At 42.2% G+C, this 25,845-nt stretch overlaps 1 protein-coding gene across 1 annotated transcript in view; it reads left to right on the plus strand.

Annotated features, from left to right (window-relative positions):
• The window catches only part of Slc4a5 (solute carrier family 4 member 5), a 179,857-nt gene that overhangs the window by 22,535 nt on the left and 131,477 nt on the right, over nucleotides 1–25,845 (plus strand). Inside the window, exon 2 of the mRNA XM_045151539.1 lies at nucleotides 12,999–13,076. Within this exon, the coding sequence (XP_045007474.1) occupies nucleotides 13,001–13,076 (76 nt within the window). The 5' untranslated portion in view covers nucleotides 12,999–13,000. The remainder of the gene's footprint in view (nucleotides 1–12,998; nucleotides 13,077–25,845) is intronic.

The following is a 25,845-nucleotide window of genomic DNA, read 5'->3' on the forward strand; positions in this document are numbered from 1 at the left end:
CCTGTACTTCCTTGAAGGAGTAAATGCAGAAGAGTTGGAGTAACGACACAAGATCACTGAATTATGCTAAGTTCTTCAAAACAGGAGCTACTTGAAGGGAAATGGATAGGTTGCCCCTAATAACCATCAATTAATGCAAATTCTGCTATAAGAATATTGAGGCCAAGAGAAGTGAAGTGATACAACGAAGGGCACACAGCTCTGGGGACAGAATATAGTTCTCCAGACTGATAATGTTGAAGTGTAAACGTGTAATCCATAATCATGACAGGTTGAGTTCACCCAGGATCATCAGGGTAGTAACTACAAGAGTCGTCTGTCATTTAGAGGACTGGTCACATTTCCATCACAACCACAGACTCTACTTTCTAAAAATGCATCCCATGCCTCAACCTCAAGCCTCCATCTACACCCTCCACTTCTGTTTACATCCTACATCTCCATATATACCTCACACCTTCATATATGCTTCACACCTGCATCTGCACCTCCATCCACACTATACCTCCACTTATACATCACCTCGTCATCTACACCTCACACCTCCATCCACATCTATACCTCATACCTCCACTTATACACCACACCTCCATCTGTACCTCACACCTCCATCTATACTTCTCACCTCTCTTTATACCTCACACCTCCATCTTTACCCTGGAGCTCCACTGACATCCATACTTCCATCTCACCCCACATCTCCATATACCTCAGCACTTCATTCCACACCTGTCCTCATTCTATTACTTCACAATCAACATGTACACCTCTATCATTTCCTCCATCATTACTTCTACCTCTCACTTGCCAGCAGCTACCTTCTGAGTGGTGAGGCAGGTGTGAACCCAAAGTCTACTCACATGGGTCTAGTTCACAGAAGTCCCCAAATTCTTTGAGGTTAAAGGTATCTCTAGGTTTTGGTGCCAATTGATCCCTCCAAAAAGATCATCATGGAGGATTTTAGAAAGATTGAGGTAGGTACACTTCTGTATACAAACACATGGACTACAATCTTGAATACCACAATCCCCACACCAGTTCCTAATCAGACATTTGCACCTTTAGGTCCCTGCAGTGTGATGGAATCTATTACCAGCATTTTTGCAGTCTTTAAAAACCTAACCACCTAAAGCTGGAGTATATTCAAATGAGCTCTACTTTTGAGCCAACTGGATCCATGTTCAGTTCCCCAGTGTACATGTAAAGCCAGATGCACAAAGTGGCACATGCATCTGGAGTTCATTTGCAGTGGCTGAAGGCCCTGGCGTGCCTACTCTCTCTCTGATTGCAAATAACTAACTAACTAAATAAATAAATAAATAAATAAATAAATAAAAATTTTAAAACATGCAGGGGGCTGGAGAGAAGGCTCAGCAGTTAAGGCGCTTGCCTACAAAACCTAACGACTCAGGTTAGATTCCCCGGTACCCACCTAAAGGCAAGTGCACAAGGTGGCATATATGTCTGGAGTTCATTTGCTATAGCTAGAGGCCCTGGCACACCCATTTTCTCTCTTTATCTGCCTCTTTCTCACTCTCTCTCTCTCAATAAAAATACAACCCCGGGGGGAATACCAGCAATCCCACTGACCCACTGAGGAAGGCCCTCAGTGGAATAAGGATAGGGAGGAGGGAAATGATGGTATGAACACATGTGTCCACACAAAGTTTTCTACTTAATAAAAAATAAAAAATTGATAACTTTAATGTATATGATTAAAATTATTTAAAAACAAAACAACAAAAAACCATGCAGGGAGATAAGCCAGCATTTCAGATTCAAGGCTGGACTATACCACAGCCATAAAAAGATCTCCAAGTTAAAATTCAAGAAGAAATTTGGAGCCAAGTCACCTGCCTATCATTGCCAATTCTAGTCAGCCCTGCACTACTCTGCTCTGTCTGCCAGCCCTCCCTCCCCACCCTGGTCACATGGCTGGCCGTCACTGAGCCCCAGAAGTCAATCTCCAATGCCCCAAATACTGCTTAGCCTGGAACCACAGAAAGCCTTCCTGCCACCCAACAGAAGCCAAGCAAGTGGCTCTGGCTTTCCTGGAACTTGGATCCTGGTTTCCAGGCCTGGGAACACAAAGGTAAGTGGGCAGCTTGAGGCTTCAGAAAGTAGACACCTGCAGAACAGGGCATGTTTAAGTGTGAGCATCACATGTGGTGACAAGGAGGATAGCAAGACAGCTAGATGAGTGCTCCTTTCCTTTAGAAATCATCCTGTATTTGCTACCCTGGTGCCTTGAGTTTGCTGGTTTGGGATTCAAATCCTCCCAATGAACAGAAGTGACCAGAGACTGTCTTCCTCTCTGACTCCCTGATGAATTGCTTCTCACTGTTCTCAGCTGATGGAAGCAAGGTCTCTTCCAGGCACATGTGTTTCTGTCATCTGTGGCACATTTGTGGGACTGGAATTATTTACAAAGCCTGAAGAAAGCCTGAGGCTTGCCTCTTTTCCAGAGAACTACAGGGAAACAGATTGTGCCTCAAGGTGGAAACCTAGTAATGGCTACTGTTGCAGTCTGGTTCGCATTGCTGTTAGAAATCACCCAACCAAGAGTAGCTTCTGGGAAAAGGAGGTTTATTTTAGCTTACAGGCTCAAGGGGAAGCTCCACGATGGCAGGGGAAAACGATGGCATGAACAGAGGGTGGACATCACCCCCTGGCCAACATAAGATGGACCACAGCAACAGGAGGGTGTGCCAAACACTGGCAAGGGGAAACTGGCTATAAAGCCCATAAGCCCGTCCCCAACAATACACTTCCTCCAGGAGGCATTAATTCCCAAATCTCCATCAGCTGGGAACCTAGCATTCAGAACACCTAAGTTTATGGGGGACACCTGAATCAAACCACCACAGCTACCAAGCTTTTGTTCCACCTTTTCGTTTCTAGGCATTGCCATTCTGACTTGCTTAAGGATATCTTGATTGGTGGCTTTGTCCTTTTTCTCTCCTGGAGCATGATGTTTGCTCCCCAGGCCTGGAGGCAATGGACAAGCCACACGCAGGAAAGTAGCCTTTCTCTGTCTTCTTTCTCACACTCTTTCTTCCTTCCTTCCTAACTTCTTCCTTTCTCTCTCTCTCTCTCTCTCTCGTTCTTTCTTTCTTTCTCTATCTTTCTTTCAGCAAGGTCTTATGAAGTCCAGGGTGGCCTCAACTTGGCTGTGTAGCACAGGCTAACCTTGAACTCTGGATCCTCCTGCCTCCACCTCCCAAGTGCTGGGATTCCAGGCATGGGCCTCCATACTCAGCCTCTCTTTCCTGGGTTGTAGTTAGTTTCCTAAAGCCCAGCACCATCCTGTGTCATTCTTGTCCATTCAGTTGAGAAAATAATTCTAGTTAAGCCCATGGAGAAGTCCTTTCCTGAGATGCTTTCCTATATCTGAAAGACTCACCAGACACCATTTTGCCTGGTCTAGAAATTTTAAATGTCAAGGTCAAATGGCTTAAAAGACAGATGGAAGGAAAAGCTCTCAAAAGGCTGAGAAATGAATGTGACATAAATTTCTTTAGTTAGTTTACATGTATTTCTACCCTTGAAGATTCAGCAGGTATTTTGTCCTTCTTCTCATATAATTAAACTGCTTTGGTGTGTTTGTTTCTAGCATCAAGTGCAAATATCTGGGACAACATGGGTACTCGATAAGGATTTGTTAGCCTGAATTGATGTGCCTTGTGGATGGGAATGGAGTGGCGCTTATCTGGCAGCCAATTCTATCAGCAGGGTTTTTGTACATATCCGTTTATTATTATTATTATTATTGTTATTATTATTATTATAACAAGCTATTTCATATGGATACATCATGTGTTGGTACCCTATTTTCCCTCATCCCTGCCCCCATTCCTCTGGGGACGCTCATCAGTGGGGTTGCAGGTATTCCCTATGGGGTTGTAGTTATGCATTGTGAAAGCAGCAGTCAGTTATTTGGGTGGGGGGGGGAATACCTCTGGGCATGATGTTTCCACCTGTAGCTCTTAGAATCTTTCTGCCCCCTCTTCTGCAAAATCCCCTGAGCAGTGGTGGGTGTGTTTTAAGTCGGCTTCACTGATGAGCTCTTCGGAGCCTCTGGATCTCTGCTTTGGTATGTATTGAGTATCCTCAATGTCTGTCTCCTTCACCCTGGCTCTGATTGTCAGGTTCACCACGGAAGCAGCACTCTTGCTTGTTTCCCCACTTCCTCTGTGGTTTCATCAGGGCTTTTCTGGTCGGAATGTGCTTTCCACCTTGAAGGTTGTGGAATCACTGTCCTTGCTACCTTGGACACAAAGCTGTCTAGGCAAGAGCTCTGAGTGTCCATTTGCCAGGATGACACTCTAGTCCTTAGCCTTCCACGTTTAGGGTATTGCTTTTGTCAGTAGGGCTTTGGATTCTCAGGGATCCAGACAGGTGGTAGGGACAATGATGTGGATAGGAGCCTGTGAATGTCTCAGGACAGAAGAGCATTTGGTGTCAAGCATGAAACATGTTCTCAACCAAGATTATCTAAGGAGGATGGGTGGAGAATGGGGATCCAGTTGGGCAGGACTAGAGGTAGGAAGCTGCCCTTGCATGCCAGGGGCCAGTGCCATAATTTCTTTACAATGTATGGTTGTGGGTAGTTTTGTGGTTGCAATGTATGGTCATGACGGGTAGGTGTGTGGTTACAATGTATGGTCATCATGGGTAGTTGTGTGGTTACAATGTATGGTCATCATGGGTAGTTGTGTGGTTACAATGTATGGTCATCATGGGTAGTTGTGTGATTACAATGTATGGTCATCATGGGTAGGTGTGTGGTTACAATGTATGGTCATGGGTAGGTGTATGGTTACAATGTATAATTGTGGGTAGTTGTGTGGTTACAATGTTTGCTTGTGGGTAGGTGTATGATTATAATTTATGGTCATGGGTAGTTGTGTGGTTACAATGTATGGTCGTGGACAGCTGTATAGTTAGCACTATTTGGATACAAGCAATTCACATCAACCCAATCTAGTTCAAAAGAAACTAAAAGCTTACTCTTGGTGTCTTATGGACAGGAATCCAGTCAGACCTCAGGAAAGGCCTAGAACTCAGAAATGGAAGACTGTTACAAGTCTAGTCCAGACTCCCCTCTTTACTTCCTTCTCTCTTCCTCCCTCCATCCTTCTTTTCTCTCCCCTTTCCTTTGCCTTTCCCTCCTCACTTACTTGCTTCCTTGGCCCTGGGAATCAGAAAGGATTCAGTCTGAATCCTAAGTTCACCATACCTGGCTCTGTGACCCAGGGCAAATGGTTTAGTTCTCTTTGTTTCTATTTCTTCATTTAAAATTTATTTTATTTTATTTTATTTTATTTTATTTTATTTTATTTTATTTTATTTTATTTTATTTTATTTTATTTGAGAGCGACAGACACAGAGAGAAAGACAGAGAGAGGGAGAGAGAGAGAATGGGCGTGCCAGGGCTTCCAGCCTCTGCAAATGAACTCCAGACGCGTGCGCCCCCTTGTGCATCTGGCTAACGTGGGACCTGGGGAACTGAGCCTCGAACCAGGGTCCTTAGGCTTCACAGGCAAGCGCTTAACCACTAAGCCATCTCTCCAGCCCTATTTCTTTATTTTTAAATGGTGCATGAGAGAGAGATAGACAGACAGACAGAAAGAGAGAGCAAATTATTTGCTTCACTGAATTCTAATAAGGACTAAAGGAGATTATAAAAACAAAATATATGACATTCAGTTAATGTACATACATGAAATGCTAGTGATAAAATTTCATTTCCTAAGTTGGGTAAGGGCTTTTTTTCTTAATAAATTGCAACTGGGTCATGAAGTTTTAAAACCTTTTTGTTGAAAATTTTCACACATTATATGTACAAAATTTATTTATTTATTTATTTATTTTATTATTTTTAAATTATTTATTTATTTATTTGAGAGAGACAGACACAGAGAGAAAGACAGATAGAGGGAGAGAGAGAGAATGGGCGCGCCAGGGCTTCCAGCCTCTGCAAACGAACTCCAGACGCGTGCGCCCCCCTTGTGCATCTGGCTAACGTGGGACCTGGGGAACCGAGCCTCGAACCGGGGTCCTTAGGCTTCACAGGCAAGCGCTTAACCGCTAAGCCATCTCTCCAGCCCACAAAATTTATTTTGATTATAATCCCTTCCCACTACCTTCTTTTCTCCCTCTCCCCATCTCCTCTCTACTTAGCCCCTGCTTCTTTCCAACTAGTCCCTCTTTCATTTTGATGTCTCTTTCCTTCTTCCATCATTTGTGAGGGAATATTGATGGACCCAATACTGTGTAGGTAACAACAGCTGCAGCTAAGTCACGAGTGCAGCAGCCACATCATGTGTGAAAGATAGCATGGCAAAGTCCTCCTCCTCATCCTCTGGCTCTTACACTCTGTTGCAGTGACCTCCCCATTGCTGGGATAATACAGCACCTGACTAAAAGCAGCTGATGGGAGCAAAGCTTTTACTTTGGCTTACACTCTTGAAGAGCAGCTTCGTGGTGGCAGGGGAAAGCGTGGCATAAGCAGAGGCTGGATATCACTTCTGCCACAGCAGGTGGAAAAAAGCAGTAGGAGAGTGAGCCCATCTCTGGCAAAGGGGATCTGGTAATAACACCCCAAAGCCCAACCCCAACAACACTCCTCCTTCAGCAAGGCTTCACATCCCAGGTGGCCATCAGTCAGGGATCAAGTATGCAGAGTTTATGGGGGACAGCTGATTTAACCATCACACATTCTTGCTTCTTCCTATTCCACAACATTCCCTGAGCCTTGGAAAGATGATATCGATTTTAAATATATATATTTATTTGTTTGAGAGAGAGAAGAGGTAGACAGAGTGAGAAAGAAAATGAGAGAGAGTGGATGTGCCAGGGCCTCCAGCCACTGCAAATGAATTCCAGACAACTGTGCCACCTTGTGCATCTGGCTTACGTGAGTCCTGGGGAATTGAACCTGGGTAGTTTGGCTTTGCAGGCAAGTGCCTTAATTGCTAAGCTATTTCTCCAGCCCAAAATAGATATTTTAATACTGACTGCTCAATGGTCACTTATTCTCAGAACTTTGATGAGTTTTGAATCCCAAAGGTGAGAGAGCTGTATTAATCTATGGGCATAAACCTAAATATTTAGAGAACATTTTTTTTGTTTTTTGAGGTAGACTTTTGCTTTAACCCAGGCTGGCCTAGAATTCCCTATGTAGTCTCAGGGTGGCCTTGAACTCAGCAATTTCCCTACCTCTGCCTTGCAGGTGCTGGGATTACAAGTGTGTGCCACCATGCCCAGCCCTAGAGAACAATTTGATGGGCACCACATATCCATGTAAGCTAAACAGCAATAGCAGCTTGCTTAGGGTGTATGACCTTCTCAGCCTCAAGCTTTAAAATATTTTTAAAAATTTATTTGAGGAAGAAAGAGAGGGCGGAGGGAGGGAGAGAGAGAGAGTGAGCGAGCACACCAGGGCCTCCTGCCACTATAAGCAAACTCCAGACACATGTGCCACTTTGTGCATCTGGCTTACATGGTTACTGAAGAATCAAACCCAGGCCATTAGGCTTTAAAAACAAGCACCTTTAACTAATGAGCCACCTCTCCAGCCCAGTATAGACTTTTGACTAGGTTTTCAGTACCAGGCATGAATGTCACACTATAGAGTGGGCCTCAAATCCCATCAAAGAGCAGTTGGTTACCCTCACTATATATATATAGACATACACACACACACACACACATATATGTATATGTATATATATGTGTGTATATATATGTGTGCATATATGTATATACATATATATATGCATATATACATATATATGACACGCTTACACCAGGAGCACATCTGGCCACCTGTGTAGCTTGCCTGGTCCACTGCTGGTTAAAACTGATGACTTTTCTCCCCCAGCAGTCTGCATAGCACTTGCCGGCACTATGACAGCTAGCCAGAAAGAAGGAAGCTTCCAGCTGTGTTGCAGCTTGATTCCTCAAGTGTCCTGCAACCAACACATGTGGTATTTTCAGCAATAGTCCTGGTGGGCAACCAAGAGCATTGGCAACAGCCTGTATTGTTTTGGGGGCTTCCCTGACCAACAACTCACAATTCACTAGGAGGTAGCCCACTTCCAGCACAGGGAGAGAAAATAGGTATTTGTCTTTCTGAGTCTGGTAACTTTGCTTTTTTTTGTTTTTGTTTTTGTTTTTCGATGTTTCACTCTACTCCAGGCTGCCCTGGAATTCACTATGCAATCTCAGAGTGGCCTCAAACTCACAGCAATCCTCCTACCTCTGCCTCCTGAGTGCTGGGATTAAAGGCATGCGCCACCACGCTGGGCTCATTTTTCTTCTTTTTTTTTTTTAATTAATTTTATTTATTTGAGAAGGAGAGAGGAAGAAGCAGATAGAAAGAGAGAATGGGCGCTCCAGGCCTTCAGTCTCTGGAAATGAACTCTAGATGTGTGTGTCACCTGTGCATCTGGCGTATGTGGGTCCTGGGAATTTGAACCTGGGTCCTTTGGCTTTGCAGGCAAGTCACCTTAACTGCTAAGCCATCTTTCCAGCCCTGGTTTTCATTTTCCTTATGACTGAGTAAATGCTGTTGTGTAGAACATTTCCATGGATGTGTTGATGGGCAACTAGGCTGGTGGCATTTCCTCACTGTCGTGAAGAGTGCAGCAAGAGGATGGGTGTACAAGTTTCTCTGTGGTGTGTTGACTTAGAGTGCTTTGTTACACGCCCAGCAGAGACACGGCTGAGTGGTAGTGTAGATCTATGCTTGCTCTCCCTTCCTGAAACAGGGGCTCCCTTGTCATTTTGTTTCACTGCTTTGTTTTGTGTGCATCAGTCTAGCTGGCCTGCAAACTTCTGGATTATCCTGGCTCTGCCTGCCTTTGCTATAGGCACACTAGGATCACAGACACATGGGCCACCTTGGGCCTGGCTTTATATCAGTGCTGGAGAATGTACTTGGCCTGGCAGCTTTGCAAGCAAGCAAGCAACTTTAACCACCAAGCAATCTCCCCAACAAAAAGAAAGAACACTTTTTTTTTTTTTTTTGATATAGGGTTTCACTCTAGCCCAGGCTGACCTGGAATTCACTATGTATTCTCAGGCTGGCCTCAGACTCATGGCGATCCTCCTACCTCTGCCTCTCCAGTGCTGGGATTAAAGGTGTGCACCACCACGCCTGGCAATGTGTTCTTGCTTCATGCTCTCTAGGACCAGTTGTGTGTGGGGGGTTATGGGTAGGTGGGTGTGTGAGAGGTGTGGGGGTTTGTGTGGCTGTGTATGGGGTGTGTGGGGGTTGTGTATGTGGGTATGTGGGTGTGTGTGCACATGCATGTGTGCATTTTCATTGTACATGATTCTGAATTACATAAGGACATTTCCATAGAAGGTACATTGTTCTGGAATAATTTCCCTCCTATCTCCTCCTTTCCCTCCCCTCTCCATTAGTCCCCTTTGCTCCCCTAGAAACAGATTTTTTTTTTTTGAGGTATGGTCTCACTCTGGTCCAAGCTGACCTGGAATTAACTCTGTAGTCTCAGGGGTGGCCTTGAACTCATGGCGATCCTCCTACCTCTGCCTCCCGAGTGCTGGGATTAAAGGCGTGTGCCACCACGCCTGGCCCGAAACAGATTTTTTGATTCCATCTTCATGTCATATATACCTGATTTCATGTATCTATATAAAATCTAGAAACCACATGTGGGAGAAAACATATTTGTCTTTCTGAAACTGGCTTAATTCACTTAATATGATACTCTTCAGTTGTATCCATTTTTCTGTGGATGACATAGTTCTTTATTTGTTTCTTTCTTTTTGAGGGGGGGTGTAAGGTCTCACTCTATTCCTTCCAGGCTGACCTGTAATTCACTATGTCGTCTAAGGGTGGCCTCGAACTCATGGCTATCCTCTTACCTCTGCCTCCCAAGTGCTGGAATTAAAGGTGTGCCCCCGACTAACATAGTTCTTTTTTATGGCAAAAAACATTTGATTGTGATTATGTTGACTTGGAGTTCTTTGAGTAAATACCCAGTAGTGGTATAGCTAGATCATATGGTAGGACTATTTCTAGGGGTTTTTGTTTGTTTGTTTGTTTGTTTGTTTTGTTGTTGTTGTTGTTGTTTGTTTTAGGTAGGGTTTTACTGCAGCCCAGGCTGACCTGAAATTCACTATGTAGTCTCAGGGTGGCCTCAAACTCATGGTGGTCCTCCTACCTCTGCCTCCCAAGTGCTGGGATTAAAGGTATGCGCCACCACACCCGGCTATTTCTAGTTTTTTTGTTTTTGTTTTTGTTTTTGTTTTTCGAGGTAAGGTCTTGCTCTGGCCCAGGCTGACCTGGAATTCAGTATGTAGTCTCAGGGTGGCCTCAAACTCACTAGGATCCTCCTACCTCTGCCTCCTGAGTGCTGGGATTAAAGGCATGCACCACCACACACAACATAGTTTTTAAATATTTATTTATTTGTATGAGAGTAAGAGAAAGAGAGAGAGAGAGAGAGCGCGGACCGGGCATGGTGGTGCACGCCTTTAATCCCAGCACTTGGGAAGCAGAGGTAGGAGGATTGCCTTGAGTTCAAGGCTATTTTGAGACTATGTAGTGAATTCCAGGTCATCTTGGGCTAGAGTGAAACCCTACCTCAGAAAAGACAGACAGACAGACAGACAAACAGACAGGAAGGAAGGAAGGAAGGGAGGAAGAAAAGAGAGAGAGAAAAAAAATGGGCATGCCAGGGCCTCTAGCCATTGCAGATGAACTCCAGACACATGCACCACCTTGTGCATCTGGGCTTACATGGGTACTAGAGAATTGAACCTAGGTCCTTAGGCTTCACAAGCAAGCACCTTTTCTGCTAAGCCATCTTTTCAGCCCCTCTGGTTTTTTGAGAAACCTCCATGCTGATTTCCAAAATAGCTGGACTAGTTTACATTTCTCACTAGCAGGATAAGGGCTCCCCCTTTTGTTGACAGGTTTTTGATGTTGGTTTTTGTTTGTTTTTTGCTTTCGAGATAGGGTCTCAATCTAGCCCAGGCTGATAGACTAACCTGGAATTCACCATGTAGTCTCAGGCTGGCCTCGAACTCTCAGCGATCCTCCTACCACTGCCTGTGAGTGCTGGGATTAAAGATGTGCATCACTACATCCGGCTGTTGATAGTTATTTAGTTGATGTTTCAAGGTGGATCAAGCTAAAAAGGTCCTGGAAAAAATTCTTTTGTTGATAGGGACTGGAATTCTAGGTGAACTCTTTTTTTCTCATTTCTGGTGGCATGACTTTCTTGTCTTGTAGCTATGGAGATGCTGCTAATTCTTACGCCACCTTCTTTTTGCTGACTGACTTTCTTCAGGGGGCGTTGAAGATCTTGATACACATGCTTTTCTAACACTTGCTCATGATGTGGCTTGGATTTTTTTTTTCTGGGCCATCAGCAGGTGCTTTTAAGTAAGGAAATAGAAATTCTTCAGTTCTGTGAAATGTTCTCATATTCCCTTGATGACTTCCTACCCACTATTTTTCCAACCCCTTTTATTATTATTATTATTTAATTTATTTATTTGAGAGAGAGAGGCAGGGGAGAGAAAGAGAGAGGGAGAGAGAGAATGGGCGTGCCAGAGCCTCCAGCCACTGCAAACAAACTCCAGACACATGTGCCACTTTGTGCATCTGGCTTATGTGGGTCCTGGGGAATCAAACCTGGGACCTTTGGCTTTGCAGGCAAGTGCCTTAACCACTAAGCCATCTCTCCAGCCTGCCAATCTCTTTTTTGAAAACTTCTGTTATGTTGACATTTGGGCCTCCTTGATTTATCATCTGACTTTCTTGTCTTGCCTTATTATTATTTTTTCCCATTTAACTATGTTTGTGTTCTATAACTTGATATATTCTTTTTTTAAAAAAATATTTTTTGTTCATTTTTTATTTATTTATTTGAGAGCGACAGACACAGAGAGAAAGACAGATAGAGGGAGAGAGAGAATGGGCGCGCCGGGGCTTCCAGCCACTGCAAACGAACTCCAGACGCGTGCGCCCCCTTGTGCATCTGGCTAATGTGGGACCTGGGGAACCGAGCCTCGAACCGGGGTCCCTAGGCTTCACAGGCAAGCGCTTAACCGCTAAGCCATCTCTCCAGCCCGTTCTTTTTTTTTTCAAGATAGAGTTTTACTCTAGCTCAGGCTTACCTAGAATTCACTATGTAGTCTCAGGGTGGCCTTGAACTCATGGTGATCCTCCTACCTCTGCCTCCTGAGTGCTGGGATTAAAGGTGTGTGCCACCACACTGAGCTTTAACTTGATATATTCTGCCAACTTTATATTCCAACTCTTTTCCTAAATTTTTTTTTCTGGCACATTTTTGGAATCCAAGAATTCTTTCCTGTTCTTTGAAAATTCCATGTTTGTAGCATTCTTTTCTTTACCTCTCCCCTCCTCCCTCCTTCCGTCCCTTCCTCCCTGTCTTTCCACTATAGTTTCCTATCAAGCCCATGATTGTAAAATATTTTTTTATTTTTAAAAATTATTTATTTATTTGCAAGGAGAGAGAGAGAAAAAAAATATGAATGAATGAGCATGCCAGGATCTCTAGCCTCTGCAAATGAATTCCAGATGCATGCACCACCTTGTGCGTCTGGCTTTATGTGGGTCCTGGGTAATTGAATCTGGGCCCTTAGGCTTCGCAGGCAAGTGCCTTAACCACTAAGCCATCTCTCCAGCCCCACAAATTATTTTTAGTATACACACACACTACAGAAGTGTGATAAATTTACTGAGGCTTTCTGTGATTTTCTGAGTAAATGTTCTGTTTTAAAAAGAGATATGTTTTGTTTATCAGAAATTACAGATGAATATATTTGTATATAATTACTTATGCATATATGCATATACATAAACTTAAGATTCTTTTGCTTTTTCATTTATATCAAGGTCTTTTACTAGGAGTATGAATTTGATCATTTTCCTAGAAATCCTGCCCCTTTTTACTGCATACATTTTGAAGCTGTGTTCATCTTTGCCTTTGTAGTGATGAAGGTTGAGGAGGAGAAGGCTGGGGTCAGAAAGCTGGACCCCACAAGCTATACGAGGAGAAAACCAGGTCAAGGTAAGGACATCCTGAAAGCTTCATCCTAGGAGGGTTTGAGACTTCCTTGGGTATCATTATTATTGTTGTTTTGTTTGCATATATGTGTGCATATTTGTGTGTGTGTGTGTATGTGTGTGTGTGCGCGTGCGCGCGTGTCCAGAGGACAACTCTGGGTGTTGTTCCTCATGGGCCATCCACCTTCTTCTTTTTTTTTTTTTTAGGTTAGGTCTTGCTCTAACTCAGGCAAACCTGGAATTCACTATGTAGTCTCAGGCTGGCCTCACAGCAATCCACCTATCTCAGCTTCCCAAGTGCTGGGATTAAAGGTGTGTACCACCATGCCCGAGAGAGAGTGAAAGAGAGAGAGAGAGAATGGGTGAGCTAGAGCCTTTAGCTGCTGCAAAGAACTCCAGACACATGTACCACTTTATGCATCTGGCTTTACATGTATACTGGGGAATTGAACTCTGGTTGTTAGGCTTTGCAGGCAAATACCTGAATCACTGAGCTATCTCTTCAGCCTCCATATACCTTTTCTGAGGCTTTCTCCTCAGCCTGGAGTACACAAGTATGTGAAATTGGCTAGCCAGTGAGTCTGAGGGACCCACCTATCTCTGCCTCCCCAGCATTGGGATTACAAGGGTACACCATTGTGCCTGTTTTCTTTTTCCCCATGCTTCTACAGCAAGCACTTTCCTGACTGAGCTGTCTGCCCAGCCGTTGAGTGCCATAACAAGGCTTCCAGCTGGAGACTCTGAAGGGCTGTCCCTTTCTTTGACTTTCTGATGTCTCCTGGAAGCTAGTGGGGAATCACCTTTACCAAATCTTCTTAAATTTTTTATTTCATTTATTTATTATTTACTTATTTATTTGAGAGAGAGAAAGAAGCAGAGAGAAAGAGACAGATAGAGAGAGAATGGGTATACCAGGGCCTCTAGCCACTACACACAAACTCCAGACACATGCACCACCTTGTGCATCTGGCTTATACAGGTCTTGGGGAATCGAACCTAGGTTCTTTGGCTTTGCAGGCAAATGTCTTAACTGCTAAACTGTCTCTCCAGCCTATCCAAGTCTTTTTTTTTTAATTTATTTACTTGAGAGAGACAGGTGGGGGCATGGTGGCTGAGAAAGAGATGGGGGGTCACTGTGAATTCAAGGCCAGCCTGGGACTAGAGTGAATTCCAGATCACTGTGGGCTAGAGTGAGATCCTACCTTGAAATACAAAACAAAAAGTTAAGAATGAAAGAAACATCAAATGAAGTTATTCAGACAGAAGTAAAGTTCTACTATAGATCAGACATCTGGATGTACACAAAACAAAAAATAGCACCAAAAGGATGGAGAGATGGCTCAGCAGTTAAGGCGCTTGACTGTAAAGCCTAAGGACACAGGTTCAATTCCACAGTACCCATGTAAGCCAGATGCACAAAGTGCACATGTGTAGGAGTTCATTTGCAGTGGTTAGAGACCCTGGCGTGCCCATTCTCTGTCATAAATGAGTAAGTAAATAAATAAAGCACCCAAGGAGAAATAAAACCTATTCTCATTCCTATCTAACTTCGTAGATAAGTGTTCTGTTTAGAGTGAGAAGAGCAGCAGTGTGCTGCATGATGTTAGCACCTGGGAAAAGTGAGAGGAGTGGGAGCAACATTGTAAGCCATGGTGGGGGGGGGGTGAATTGAGACGATGCTGTTATACAGAAATGCTATAGTGTTAACTGAAAGTGGATTTGGATTATGGGCCGGGGAGATGGCTCAGTGGTTAGTCATACTTGTATGCAAAGCCTAATTGCCCACGTTCAATTCCCCAGAACCTACATAAAGCCAGATGTACAAAGTGGTGCATACATCTGAAGCTTGTTTGTCATGGCAAAAGACCCTGATGCACCTATTCTCTTTCTCTTTCTGCCTTCACCTTTCTTTTTCTTTTTTTTAAATTTATTTTTTTATTATCAACTTCCATGATTGTAAACAATATCCTATGGTAATGCCCTCCCTCCCCCAACTTTGCCTTTTGAAACTTCATTCTCCATCATATACCCTCCCCTTCTCAATCAGTCTCTCTTTTATTTTGATGTCAGGATCTTTTCCTCCTATTATGATGGTCTTGTGTAGGTAGTGTCAGGCACTGTGAGGTCATAGATATCAAGGCCATTTTGTGTCTGAAGGAGGAGCATGTTGTAAGGAGTCCTACCCTTCCTTTGGCTCTTACATTCTTTCCACCACCTCTTCCACAATGGACCCTGAGCCTTGGAAGGTGTGCTAGACATATTACAGTGCTGAGCATTCCTGTCACTCCTTTCCAGCACCATGATGCCTTCTGAGTCATCCTGAGGTCATTGCTATCTCAAAAGAGAAGGTTCTCTAACAAAAGTGAGAGTAGCATTAATATATGGGAATGAACATTAAGAGAAGTGCTTACTGGGTAGTTTGGTGAGCATACATTTAGCCAGACAGCAGCAGACATACACCCCTAGAGCTCATGACTAACACTGTTGTAGGTTTTCAGTGTCAGGGATGTTTTCCTTCCCATAGAGTGAGCCTCCAGTCCAATTAGAGGGCACTTGGTTTCCACTATGACAGATGTGCCACTATTGTACCCATTGGCTCAGTTGGCCTGGCTGGCCAAATATAAGGCTTGCAGTGTCCACTGTTAAGTATCTTTACTGGTGATTTCTCTCACCCCCATTGAACTGCATGTAGAATGGCTTCTTCCAGTTTTCTGTCAGCTGGTCTACATGGAGGAGGTTATCAGTTCAGTTCCAGCAGGATTTCTCAGTGTCCTTGCAGCCCAAATATGTGGAGTCTTCAGCAATAAGGTTTTACCATCTATTCCTGGTGGGAAACCAAGGGCCTCAGCAATGGCCAGTAATGTTTAGGGGGCATCAGGGACTTCCCTGGCCAACAACTCACTGGAAGGTATCCCATCCCTGGTACTGAAAATTTTCTAGTAACAATCTATGGCTCTTGAGTGTTCTATTGTCCAAAAAAGTAGCTTGCCATATGATTTATTTCTTGCCATATGATTTATTCCTCTTAGATTTTGATTAGCCCTCCCTCCACCTTTCCTTTACTCAATCTCTTCCTCTGACCTCACTTAGGCCTTTTCATCCCCATTAATCTATTCTTCTATTTACATACATATAATATCATCCCATTAGGTACCCCCCTCCTTTCCTTTTTATTCCCTTTATATCTCTTTTCTAGCTTACTGGCCTTTGCTACTGAGTTTTCTTCCTACTCACACAGATGTCCAATCATCTGTATAGCTAGGATCCACATATGAGAGAGAACATGTGATGCTTGGCTCTCTGGGCCTGGGTTACCTCACTTAGTATAACCCTTTCCAGATCCATCCATTTTCCTGCAAATTTCATAACTTCATTTTTCTTTACCACTGAGTAGAACTCATTGTATAAATGTGCCATATCTTCATTATCCATTCATCAGTTGAGGGGCATCTAGGCTGGTTCCATTTCCCAGCTATTGTGAATTGAATATCAATAAACATGGTTGAGCAAGTATCTCTAAGGTAGTGAGATGAGTCCTTAGGATATATGCCTAGGAGTGGTATAGATGGGTCATAAGGTAAATCTATTTTTAGCTGTCTTAGGAACCTCTACACTGATTTCCACAATGGCTGGACCAGATTGCATTCCCACCAACAGTGTACAAGGGTTCCTCTTTTTAGCATTGTTGCCAGCATTTATGGTCATTTGCTTTCATGACGGTAATCAATCTGACTGGAGCGAGATGGAATCTCAATGTAATTTTAATCTGCATTTCCGTGATGACTAGGGATCTAGAACATTTTTAGATACTGATATGCCATACTTACTTCTTTTGAGAACTCTCTATTTAGCTCCATAGCCCTTTTTTGTTTGTTTGTTTGTTTTTTGTTTTTTGAGGGAGGATCTCACTCTAGCTCAGGCTGACCTAGAATTCACTCTGTAGTCTCAGGGTGGCCTCAAACTCTCGGCGATCCTCCTACCTCTGCCTCCCAAGTTCTGGGATTAAAGGCATGCACCACCACTCCCAGCTTCCATAGTCCATTTTTAATTGGGTTGTTTGATTTCTTATTATATAATTTTTTGAGTTCTTTGTATATCCTAGATATTAATCCTCTATCAGATGTATAGCTGGCAAAGATTTTCTCCCATTCTGTAGGTTGCCTCTTTGCTCTATTTATGGTGTGTTTTGCTGTACAAAAGGCTTATAATTTCATAAGGTCCCAGCAATTACTCTGTGGTTTTATTGCCTGAGCAATTGGGGTTATTTATATTTAGGAAGTCCTTGCCAAGGCCAATAATTTGAAGGGTTTCCCCAACTTTTTCCTCTAGCAGTTTGAGAGTTTCAGATCTTATATTAAGGTCTTTGATTCATTTGGACTTAATTCTTGTGCGTGCAGAGAGATAAGGATCTATTTTCATCCTTCTACAGATAAATATCCAGTTTTCCCAGCACCATTTGCTCAATAGGCTGTCTTTTCTCCATTGAATATTTTTGGCATTTTTGTCAAAGATCAGGTGGCTATAGCTACCCAGACTTACATCTGGGTCCTCTATTCTGTTCCATTATTGACATATCTGCTTTTGTGCCAGTACCATGCTGTTTTTGTTACTATGGCTCTGTAGTATAGGTTAAAGTCAGGTATGGTGATTCCACCAGCCTTATTTTTGTTCCTCAAAATTGTCTTAGATACTTAACGTTTTTTATGAATTTTGGATTTTTTGAATGAATTTTTGGATTGTTTTTTCTATTAGCATGAAGAATGCTGTTGGAATTTTGATGGGGATTGCATTAAATATGTAGATTTCTCTTGGTAAGATTGCCATTTTCACAATATTGAGTCTACTGGTCCAAGAACAATGGATGTCTTTCCATTTCCTAGTGTCTTCTGTAATTTCTTGCTTGAGTATTTTAAAGTTTTCATTGTAGAGATCCTTCACTTCCTTGGTTAGGTTTATTCCAAGGTACTTTTCTTTTTTTGATGTAATTGTGAATGAGATTGATTCTCTGATTTAATCCTCTGTGTGTTTGTTGTTAGCATATAGTAAGGCTACTGATTTCTGTGTGTTTATTTTGTATCCTGCTACATGGCTATAGGTGTTTATCAGCTCTAACATTTTGCCGGTAGAGTCTTTAGGGTCCTTTATGTAGAGAATCATGTCATCTACAAATAGTGATAACTTGATCTCTTCCTTCCCAATTTGTATCCCTTTTATGTGTGACTCTTGCCTTATTGCTATGGTTAAGACTTTTCAGTACTATATTAAATAAAAGTGGAGACAGTGGACACCCTTGTCTTGTTCCTGATTTTAGTAGAAAAGCTTCCAGTTTTTTCCTATTTAGTAATATGTTGGCTGTAGGCTTGTCATAAATAGCCTTTATTATGTTCAGATATGTTCATTCTATTCCCATTTTGTAGGACTTTTTTTTTTTTTCTTTTTCGAGGTAGGGTCTCACTCTGGCTCAGGCTGACCTGGAATTCGCCATGGAGTCTCAGGGTGGCCTTGAACTCTCGGTGATCCTCCTACCTCTGCCTCCCGAGTGCTGGGATTAAAGGCATGCGCCACCACGTCCGGCTTGTAGGACTTTTATCATGAAGAGCCAAATGCTTTCTCTGCATCTAGTAAGATGATCATATGATTTTTGTCCTTCAGTCCATTTATATAATGTATTACATTTATCGATTTGCTTATGCTGAACCATCCCTGTATCTCTGGAATAGAGACTACTTGGTCAGGGTGAATGATCTTTGTGGTGTATTCTTATATTCTGTTTGTCAATATTTTGTTGAGAATTTTTGCATCTATTGTTCTATCTTTGCCTGGCTCTGGTATCAGGGTGATGCTGGCTTTGTAGAAGGAGTTTGGTAGGATTCCTTCTTTTTCTATTTTATGGAAAAGTTTTAGAAGCAATGGTGCTAGTTCTCCCTTATAGGTCTGGTAAAATCCAGCAGTGAATCCATCTGGGCCTGGACTCTTTTTAGTTTAGAGATTTTTGATAACTGCTTGGATCTCCATACTTGTTATAGGTCTATTTAAGTGACTAATCTCATCTTAATTTAATTTATGTAGGTCATATAAATCAAGGAAATCACCCCATTTCTTTCCGATTTTCACACTTAGTGGAGTATATGTTTTTATAGTATGTCCCTGTGATTTTTTGAATTTCTCTGGTATCTGTTGTGATGCTGCCTTTTTCAGCTCTAATTTTATTAATTTGCATCTCTTCTTTTTTTTGGCTAGGTTAGCAAAGGGTTTATCAATCTTGTTTATCCTTTCAAAGAACCAATTCTTTGCTTCATTGATTCTTTGGATTGTTTTTTGTGTCTATTCATTAATTTATGCCCTAATCTTTACTTTTTCTTCCCATCTACTGATTTTCATTTTGCCTTGTTCTTCTTTTTCCAAGGCTTTCAGGTGAAGCATTAGGTTGTTTACTTGAGACCTTTCTAATTTCTTAATGTAGGCACTTAAAGCTATAAATTTCCCTCATAGGACTGCCTTCATTGTGTCCCAAAGATTTTGGTATTTGTGTTCTCATTATCATTTGACTCTATGAATTTTTTAATTCTGTCTTGATTTCTTCATTGACACATTCATCATTTGGTAGTGTATTGTTTAGTTTTCGTGATTTTGTGTATATGCTGTGTAGCTTTTCTTGCTATTGATTTGTAGTTTGATTCCACTGTGGTCAGATAAAATGCAAAGAATTATTTCAATTTTCCTGTATTTGTTAAGATTTGCTTTGTGTCCTAATAGATGGTCTATTTTAGAGAATGTTCCATGTACTGCTGAAAAGAATGTGTATTCTGCAGCATTTGGATGAAATGTCCTATAGATATCTGTTAGGTCCATTTCTTCTATGACCTCATTTAATCCACATGCCTCTTTGTTTATTTTTTGCTGAGATGACCTGTCAATTGATGAGAGTGGGGTGTTGAAGTCACCCACTACAACTGTGTTTGGTGTTATTTGTGACCTTAGTTCTAATAGCATTTGCTTTATGAAGTTGGGAGCCCCCATGTTAGGTGCATATATGTTTAGGATTGTAATGTCCTCCTGTTGGAGTGTGCCTTTAATCAATATAAAGTGACCTTCCTTATCTTTCCTAACTAATGTTGGACTGAAGTCTGCCTTGTCAGATATTAGGATAGCAATCCTGCTTGTTTTTTAAGCCCATTTGTTTGAAACTCCATTTTCCAACCTTTCACCCTAAGATAGTGTCCATCCTTTTTAAAAAGGTGAGTTTCTTTAAGGCAACAAGTAGTAGGATCCTACTTTTTAACCCAGTCTGCAAACCTATGTCTTTTTCTTTTTTAAAAATTTTAATATTTATTTATTTACTTGACAGAGGGAGAGAGAGAGAAAGAGAAAGAGCAAGAATGGGTGTGCCAGGGCCTCCAGCCACTGTAAACAAGCTCCAGATGTGTTCGCCCCCTTGTACATCTGGCTAACCTGGGTCCTGGGGAATTGAACCTGGGTCCTTATCTGCTAAGCCATCCCTCCAACCCAAACCTATGTCTTTTGGTTGGGGCATTGAGGCTGTTGATATTAAGGGATATTGTTGAAAGGTGTGTATTTATTTTTGCCATTTTTTTTTGTAGTTCTTCCAGTTTTACCTCTGCTTTCTTGTGTTATCTAGTATTTGAATATTGTTTGTATTTTCCAGGTTCCTTGTATGTGTGCTTTTCTTTCTCTTCAGCATGGAGGATTCTTTCAAGTATTTTTTGTACAGCTGGTTTTGTCTTCAAATATTCCTTTAGCCTGCTTTTGTTTTGGAATGTCCTTATTTCTCCGTCATTTGAATGGGTAGCTTTGCAGGATAAAGTAACCTTGGTTGACAGTTGTTATCTTTCAGAACTTGGAATACATCACTCCAAGACATTTTGGCTTTTAACATTTGTGTTGGGTAGTTTGCTGTGATCCTGATGGGCTTGCCTTTGTAGGTAACTTGATTTTTCTCTCTTTCTTAATTTCTTTCAATATATATATATTTTGTGTATATGTATTTTGTGTATATGCTGTGTAGCTTTTCTTGCTATTGATTTGTAGTTTGATTCCACTGTGGTCAGATAAAATGCTAGAAGGTTAAGATTTCTGGTATGCTAAGGGTTCCAACTCAGCTTCTGACCAAGTGAGACCCTTCCCCAATGAACAACAGAGGAGGAAACAAAGCCACTATAAATAAGGAAGCAATAAATAACAAGCCCAAAATATACCTTATTTAAGAATGGTAAATCTGACCATCCATCAGATTTAACATATACTTTATCCTGATATGGAAGTGGCAATTAGCACTTCCGATTCAAGCCTATATACCAGGCTTATTTGTCAGTTACTGACCTGGTGTAATCCCAGTTACCTTTTGGAATGATTTTGGTCTTAGTTATGCTGTGCTCCTACTTGGGTCCTTCTTTGGTGCGCTGTGGGTTCAAGTAGGCTGGCTGGGTCGCTAGATCACTGCTCTGATCACCGATGCTGGGTGCTGTGATCGCCCTTCCCCAGGTCTCTGGTGCTTGCTGGCACTTGTCCTGCTGGGGGAGGGGAGGCTGTGGATGGTGGGTCTAGTTCTCCCACTGGTCCACGTGATCCTCTACCTCGTGATCTGCTCCTCCATTGGTTGCTGCAGTCCTCCCTTCATGTTTTTTGAGTTTGCAAAGAGTTCCAGTGTGAGTGGAAAATCCCCTCACCTGGCTTTTGCGGGTCAAGCAGAGCCTTGCAGCTGTGGCCTGCAGGCCTGGTGCTGCCGCTGCTGGAGCCGCTTCTGCCGGCCTGTGCGGGCTCTGGGTGCTCTGATCTCTCCTACTTCTCTGCTGCCTTTGGTAATTTCTTATACACCTCCCTTTTTAGTAGAAGAGTGTATTTTGCTGGGTTGTTTTTGTTTGTTTGTTTTCTTTTTTTTTTCTCCCCTAGGCTGCTTTGGCATCGTTCCTACGCTGCCATCTTAACCAGAAGTCCCTCCTCTCCCCTTTCAAATAAATAAAATACTTAAGCAAGAAAGTAGACTTATGTTAATAATAAATGCATGTTACAAAGTTTAGGGTGATCCCTAGAATTATTTATTTACTTATTTAGGCAAACCCAACAGACTGGCCATCACTCCAGCCCTTTCTAATATTTTTTTCTTTCTTTAAAAATATTTTTTCAAATTGTGTTTACTTGAGAGAGACAGAGGTAGTGAGAGAGAGAGAGAGACACAGAGAGAGAGAAAGAATTGGTGCACCAGGGCCTCCAGCCACTGTAATCCAACTCTAGACACATGTGCCATCTTGTGCACATGTGCAACCTTGTGCGTCTGGCTGACGTGGGATCTGGGGAATCAAACATGGGTCCTTAGGCTTCACAGGCAAGCACCTTAACTGCTAAGCCATCTTTCCAGCCCTTATTTTATTTTATTTTATTTTTTGTTTATTTTTATTTATTTATTTGAGAGTGACAGACAAAGAGAGAAAGAGGCAGACAGAGAGAATGAGCACACCATGGCCTCTAGCCACTGTAAACAAACTCCAGACATGTGTGCCCCCTTGTGCATCTGGCTAAAGTGGGTCCTGAGGAATCAAGCCTCCAACCAGGGTCCTTAGGTTTCACAAGCAAGCGGTTAACCACTAAACCATCTCTCTAGCCCCCCTTATTTTATTTTATTCACTCATTTATTTATTTTTATTTATTTATTTATTTTTTGGTTTTTCGAGGTAGGGTCTCACTCTGGCCCAGACTGACCTGGAATTCACTATGGAGTCTCAGGGTGGCCTTGAACTCACGGCGATCCTCCTACCTCTGCCTCCTGAGTGCTGGGATTAAAGGCGTGCACCACCACGCCTGGCTTATTTTATTATATTTTGTTTTATTTTATTTTTTTCTGGTTTTTCAAGGTAGGGTGTCACTCTAGTCCAGACTGGTGTAGAATTTACTATGTAGTCTCAGGGTGGCTTGAACTTACAGTGATCCTCCTACCTCTGCCTTCTGAGTGCTGGGATTAAAGGTGTGTGCCACCATGCCTCACTCCCTTATTTTATTTTATTTTCAATAATTTTATTATGCTGGTCATGGTGATACATACCTTTATTCACAGCAGAGGTAGGAGGATTATTGTAGTTTGAGGCCAGCCTGGGACTACTGAGTATGTTCCAGATGAGCCTGGGCTAGAATAAGATCCTACCTTGAAAAAAAACCACAAAATTTATATTCACATTTTCATTTGTATGTATATTTATTTATATTTTATTAGGAGCTGGAGAAATGGCTCAGTGGTTAAAAGCACTTGCTTACAAAGCCTGTAGGCCTGTGTTTAATTCCTCAGTTCTCACGAAAAGCCAGATGTACAAGTGGTACATGCATCTGGAGTTCATTTGCAGTAGCAAGTGGCCCTGGTATACACATACTCATTCTCTTTCTCACTCTTAAGTAAATAAATAAAATATTAAATAAATAAATAAAGGGTTGAGCACATGGCCCAATGGTAGAGCACTTACCTTGTAAGTGGTTGGATCCACAAGCATTTCCAAAACAAATGAATGAAAACACAACTTGGTCATAAATCTAACAAAATATATATAACAAAATATATATATCTGTATGAGGAGAAGCTGTGCTGTCTAATTTTCATTGTCAGTTTGACTGGATTTAGATTCACCCTCAAAAACTCACTTCTGGATGTGTCTGTGATGGTATTTTCAGAAAGCTATAACTTTCTGAAAGTGAATGTGAGTGGCACTATCTCCCGGGCTGGGGTCCAGGACTGAATGAAAAGGAGAGAGCGAAGAGCTGCGCACCAGCATTCATCTCTGCTTTTTGACTGCGAACACAGTATGACCAGCTGCCTCACGCGCCTGCTACCATGACTTCTCTGCTGTGATAGACTGTCCCTTAAAACCAAGAGCCAACACGAATCTTTTCTCCCTAGAAGTTTCCTCTTTCTTCTCCTCTTTCTTTTCCTTCTTTATATTGAGACAGGATCTCACATAGCCCAGGAGCACCTTGAACTTGCTGTGCAACTGAGGATGACCTTGAGCTTCTGATTCTCCCGCCTGTCCCTTTTGAGTGCTTGGATTAGAGTTATGTGTCACCTTATCCAGTTTTATGCCATGCTAGGGACCAAATCCAAAACTTCATATGTGGTAGGCCAGCACCCTACCAACTGAGCCCCAAAAGGTGTTACTTGTCAGGCCTTTGGTCATAACAACAAGAAAAGTAACTAATGTGGAAGCCAAAGATTTAAGTAAATGAGAAGATGTTTTATATTCTTAGGAAAGAGTTTATATATTTATAGTTTGTCTGCTTTTGAGATAGGGTCTCATAAAGTTCAGGCTAGCTTCAAATTCTCTATGCAGTCATAGCTGGTTTTAAGCTCTATTTTATTTTTATTTCTAAGAGAGAAAAACAGAGAAAGAGAAAATGGACACACCAGGGCCTTTCAACCACTGTGAAAGAACACCAGACATACTCACCCCCTTGTGTGCATGTCTGGCATTGCATGCTTGCATCACTGTGCACTTGGCTATGTGGGACCTGAAGAACATGCACTCTTAAGGCTTCATAGGCAAACACCTTAACCGCTAAACCATCTGTCCAGCCCTTAAGCCCTTTTAAAATAATTTTAATAATATTTTATTCATAATTTTATAATATTTTAATTATATTTTTATTTATTTATTTGAGAGAGAGGGAAAGACAGATGCACAAGGGGGCGCACACATCTGGAGTTTGTTTGCAGTGGCTGGAGTCCCTGGCACACCCATTCTTTCTTTCTCTCTCTTTCTCTCTCTCTCTCTCTCTCTCTCTCTCTCTCTCTCTGCCTTTCTCGCTCTGTCTGTCACTCTCAAATAAATAAATTTTTAAAATGAACAAAAAAACTTAAATGCATATTTTTAACTGAAATAAGCCCCCATGAAATGGGTACAGTCTGCATCACTCAACTATGACATTTTGGAAAAGGCAATTTTATAGAGATAATAAAAAGGGATTGGGGCAAGGGAGAGGGAGAGATGAATGGGTGAAACACAGAGTTCTCCCCCCCCCCGTGTGTGTGTGTGTGTGTGTGTGTGTGTGTGTGTGTGTGTGGTATTTGCATGTGTGGGGGCATGCATGCATATAGGTGCATGTGTGTGTGGAGGCTATAGGGTGATGTTGGGTATCTTTCTTAATGGCTCTCCCGCTGATTAGGGTTTTTCACTTGAACCCAGGGCTTGTGGATTCAACTAGTAGAGCTAGCCCGGTTGCTCTGGGGAGCCTGTCTCTGCCTCCTGAGTGCTGGGATAACAGGTGGGCTACCACTCCCACCAGGCATTTATTGTGCTGAGGATCCAAACTCTAGTCCTTGTGCTGCGAGCGCTTTATCACTGAGCCAGCTCCCCAGCCCCAAGCAGAGAATTTTCATGAAACTATGAGGCACGTGTTTGTGCATTTGTCAAAACAGATAGATGTATATGGAAGAGTGACTCCTCATGTAAACCATAGACTGTAATTAATAACATTGTATCAGTATCTCTACATTAACTTGAACAATTGTACCACACTAATGTGATGTGTAAGGGCAGAAACTTTGGAGATAGGGGTGGAGGTAGGATAAAGTAATGGGAGTAACTCTACTCTTGGCTCAATTATTCTATATATATAAAACTGTACTAAAATTTTATTATCTTAAAAATTGCTGGCCATGGTGGCACACACCTTTAATCCCAGCATTCAGGAGGCAGAGGTAGGAGGATCGCCATGAGTTTGAGGTCACCCTGAGACTCCATAGTGAATTTCAGGTCAGCCTGGGGTAGAGTGAAACC

The sequence above is a fragment of the Jaculus jaculus genome, chromosome 6 (assembly GCF_020740685.1).
Source record: "Jaculus jaculus isolate mJacJac1 chromosome 6, mJacJac1.mat.Y.cur, whole genome shotgun sequence".
Lineage (NCBI taxonomy): Eukaryota > Metazoa > Chordata > Mammalia > Rodentia > Dipodidae > Jaculus > Jaculus jaculus.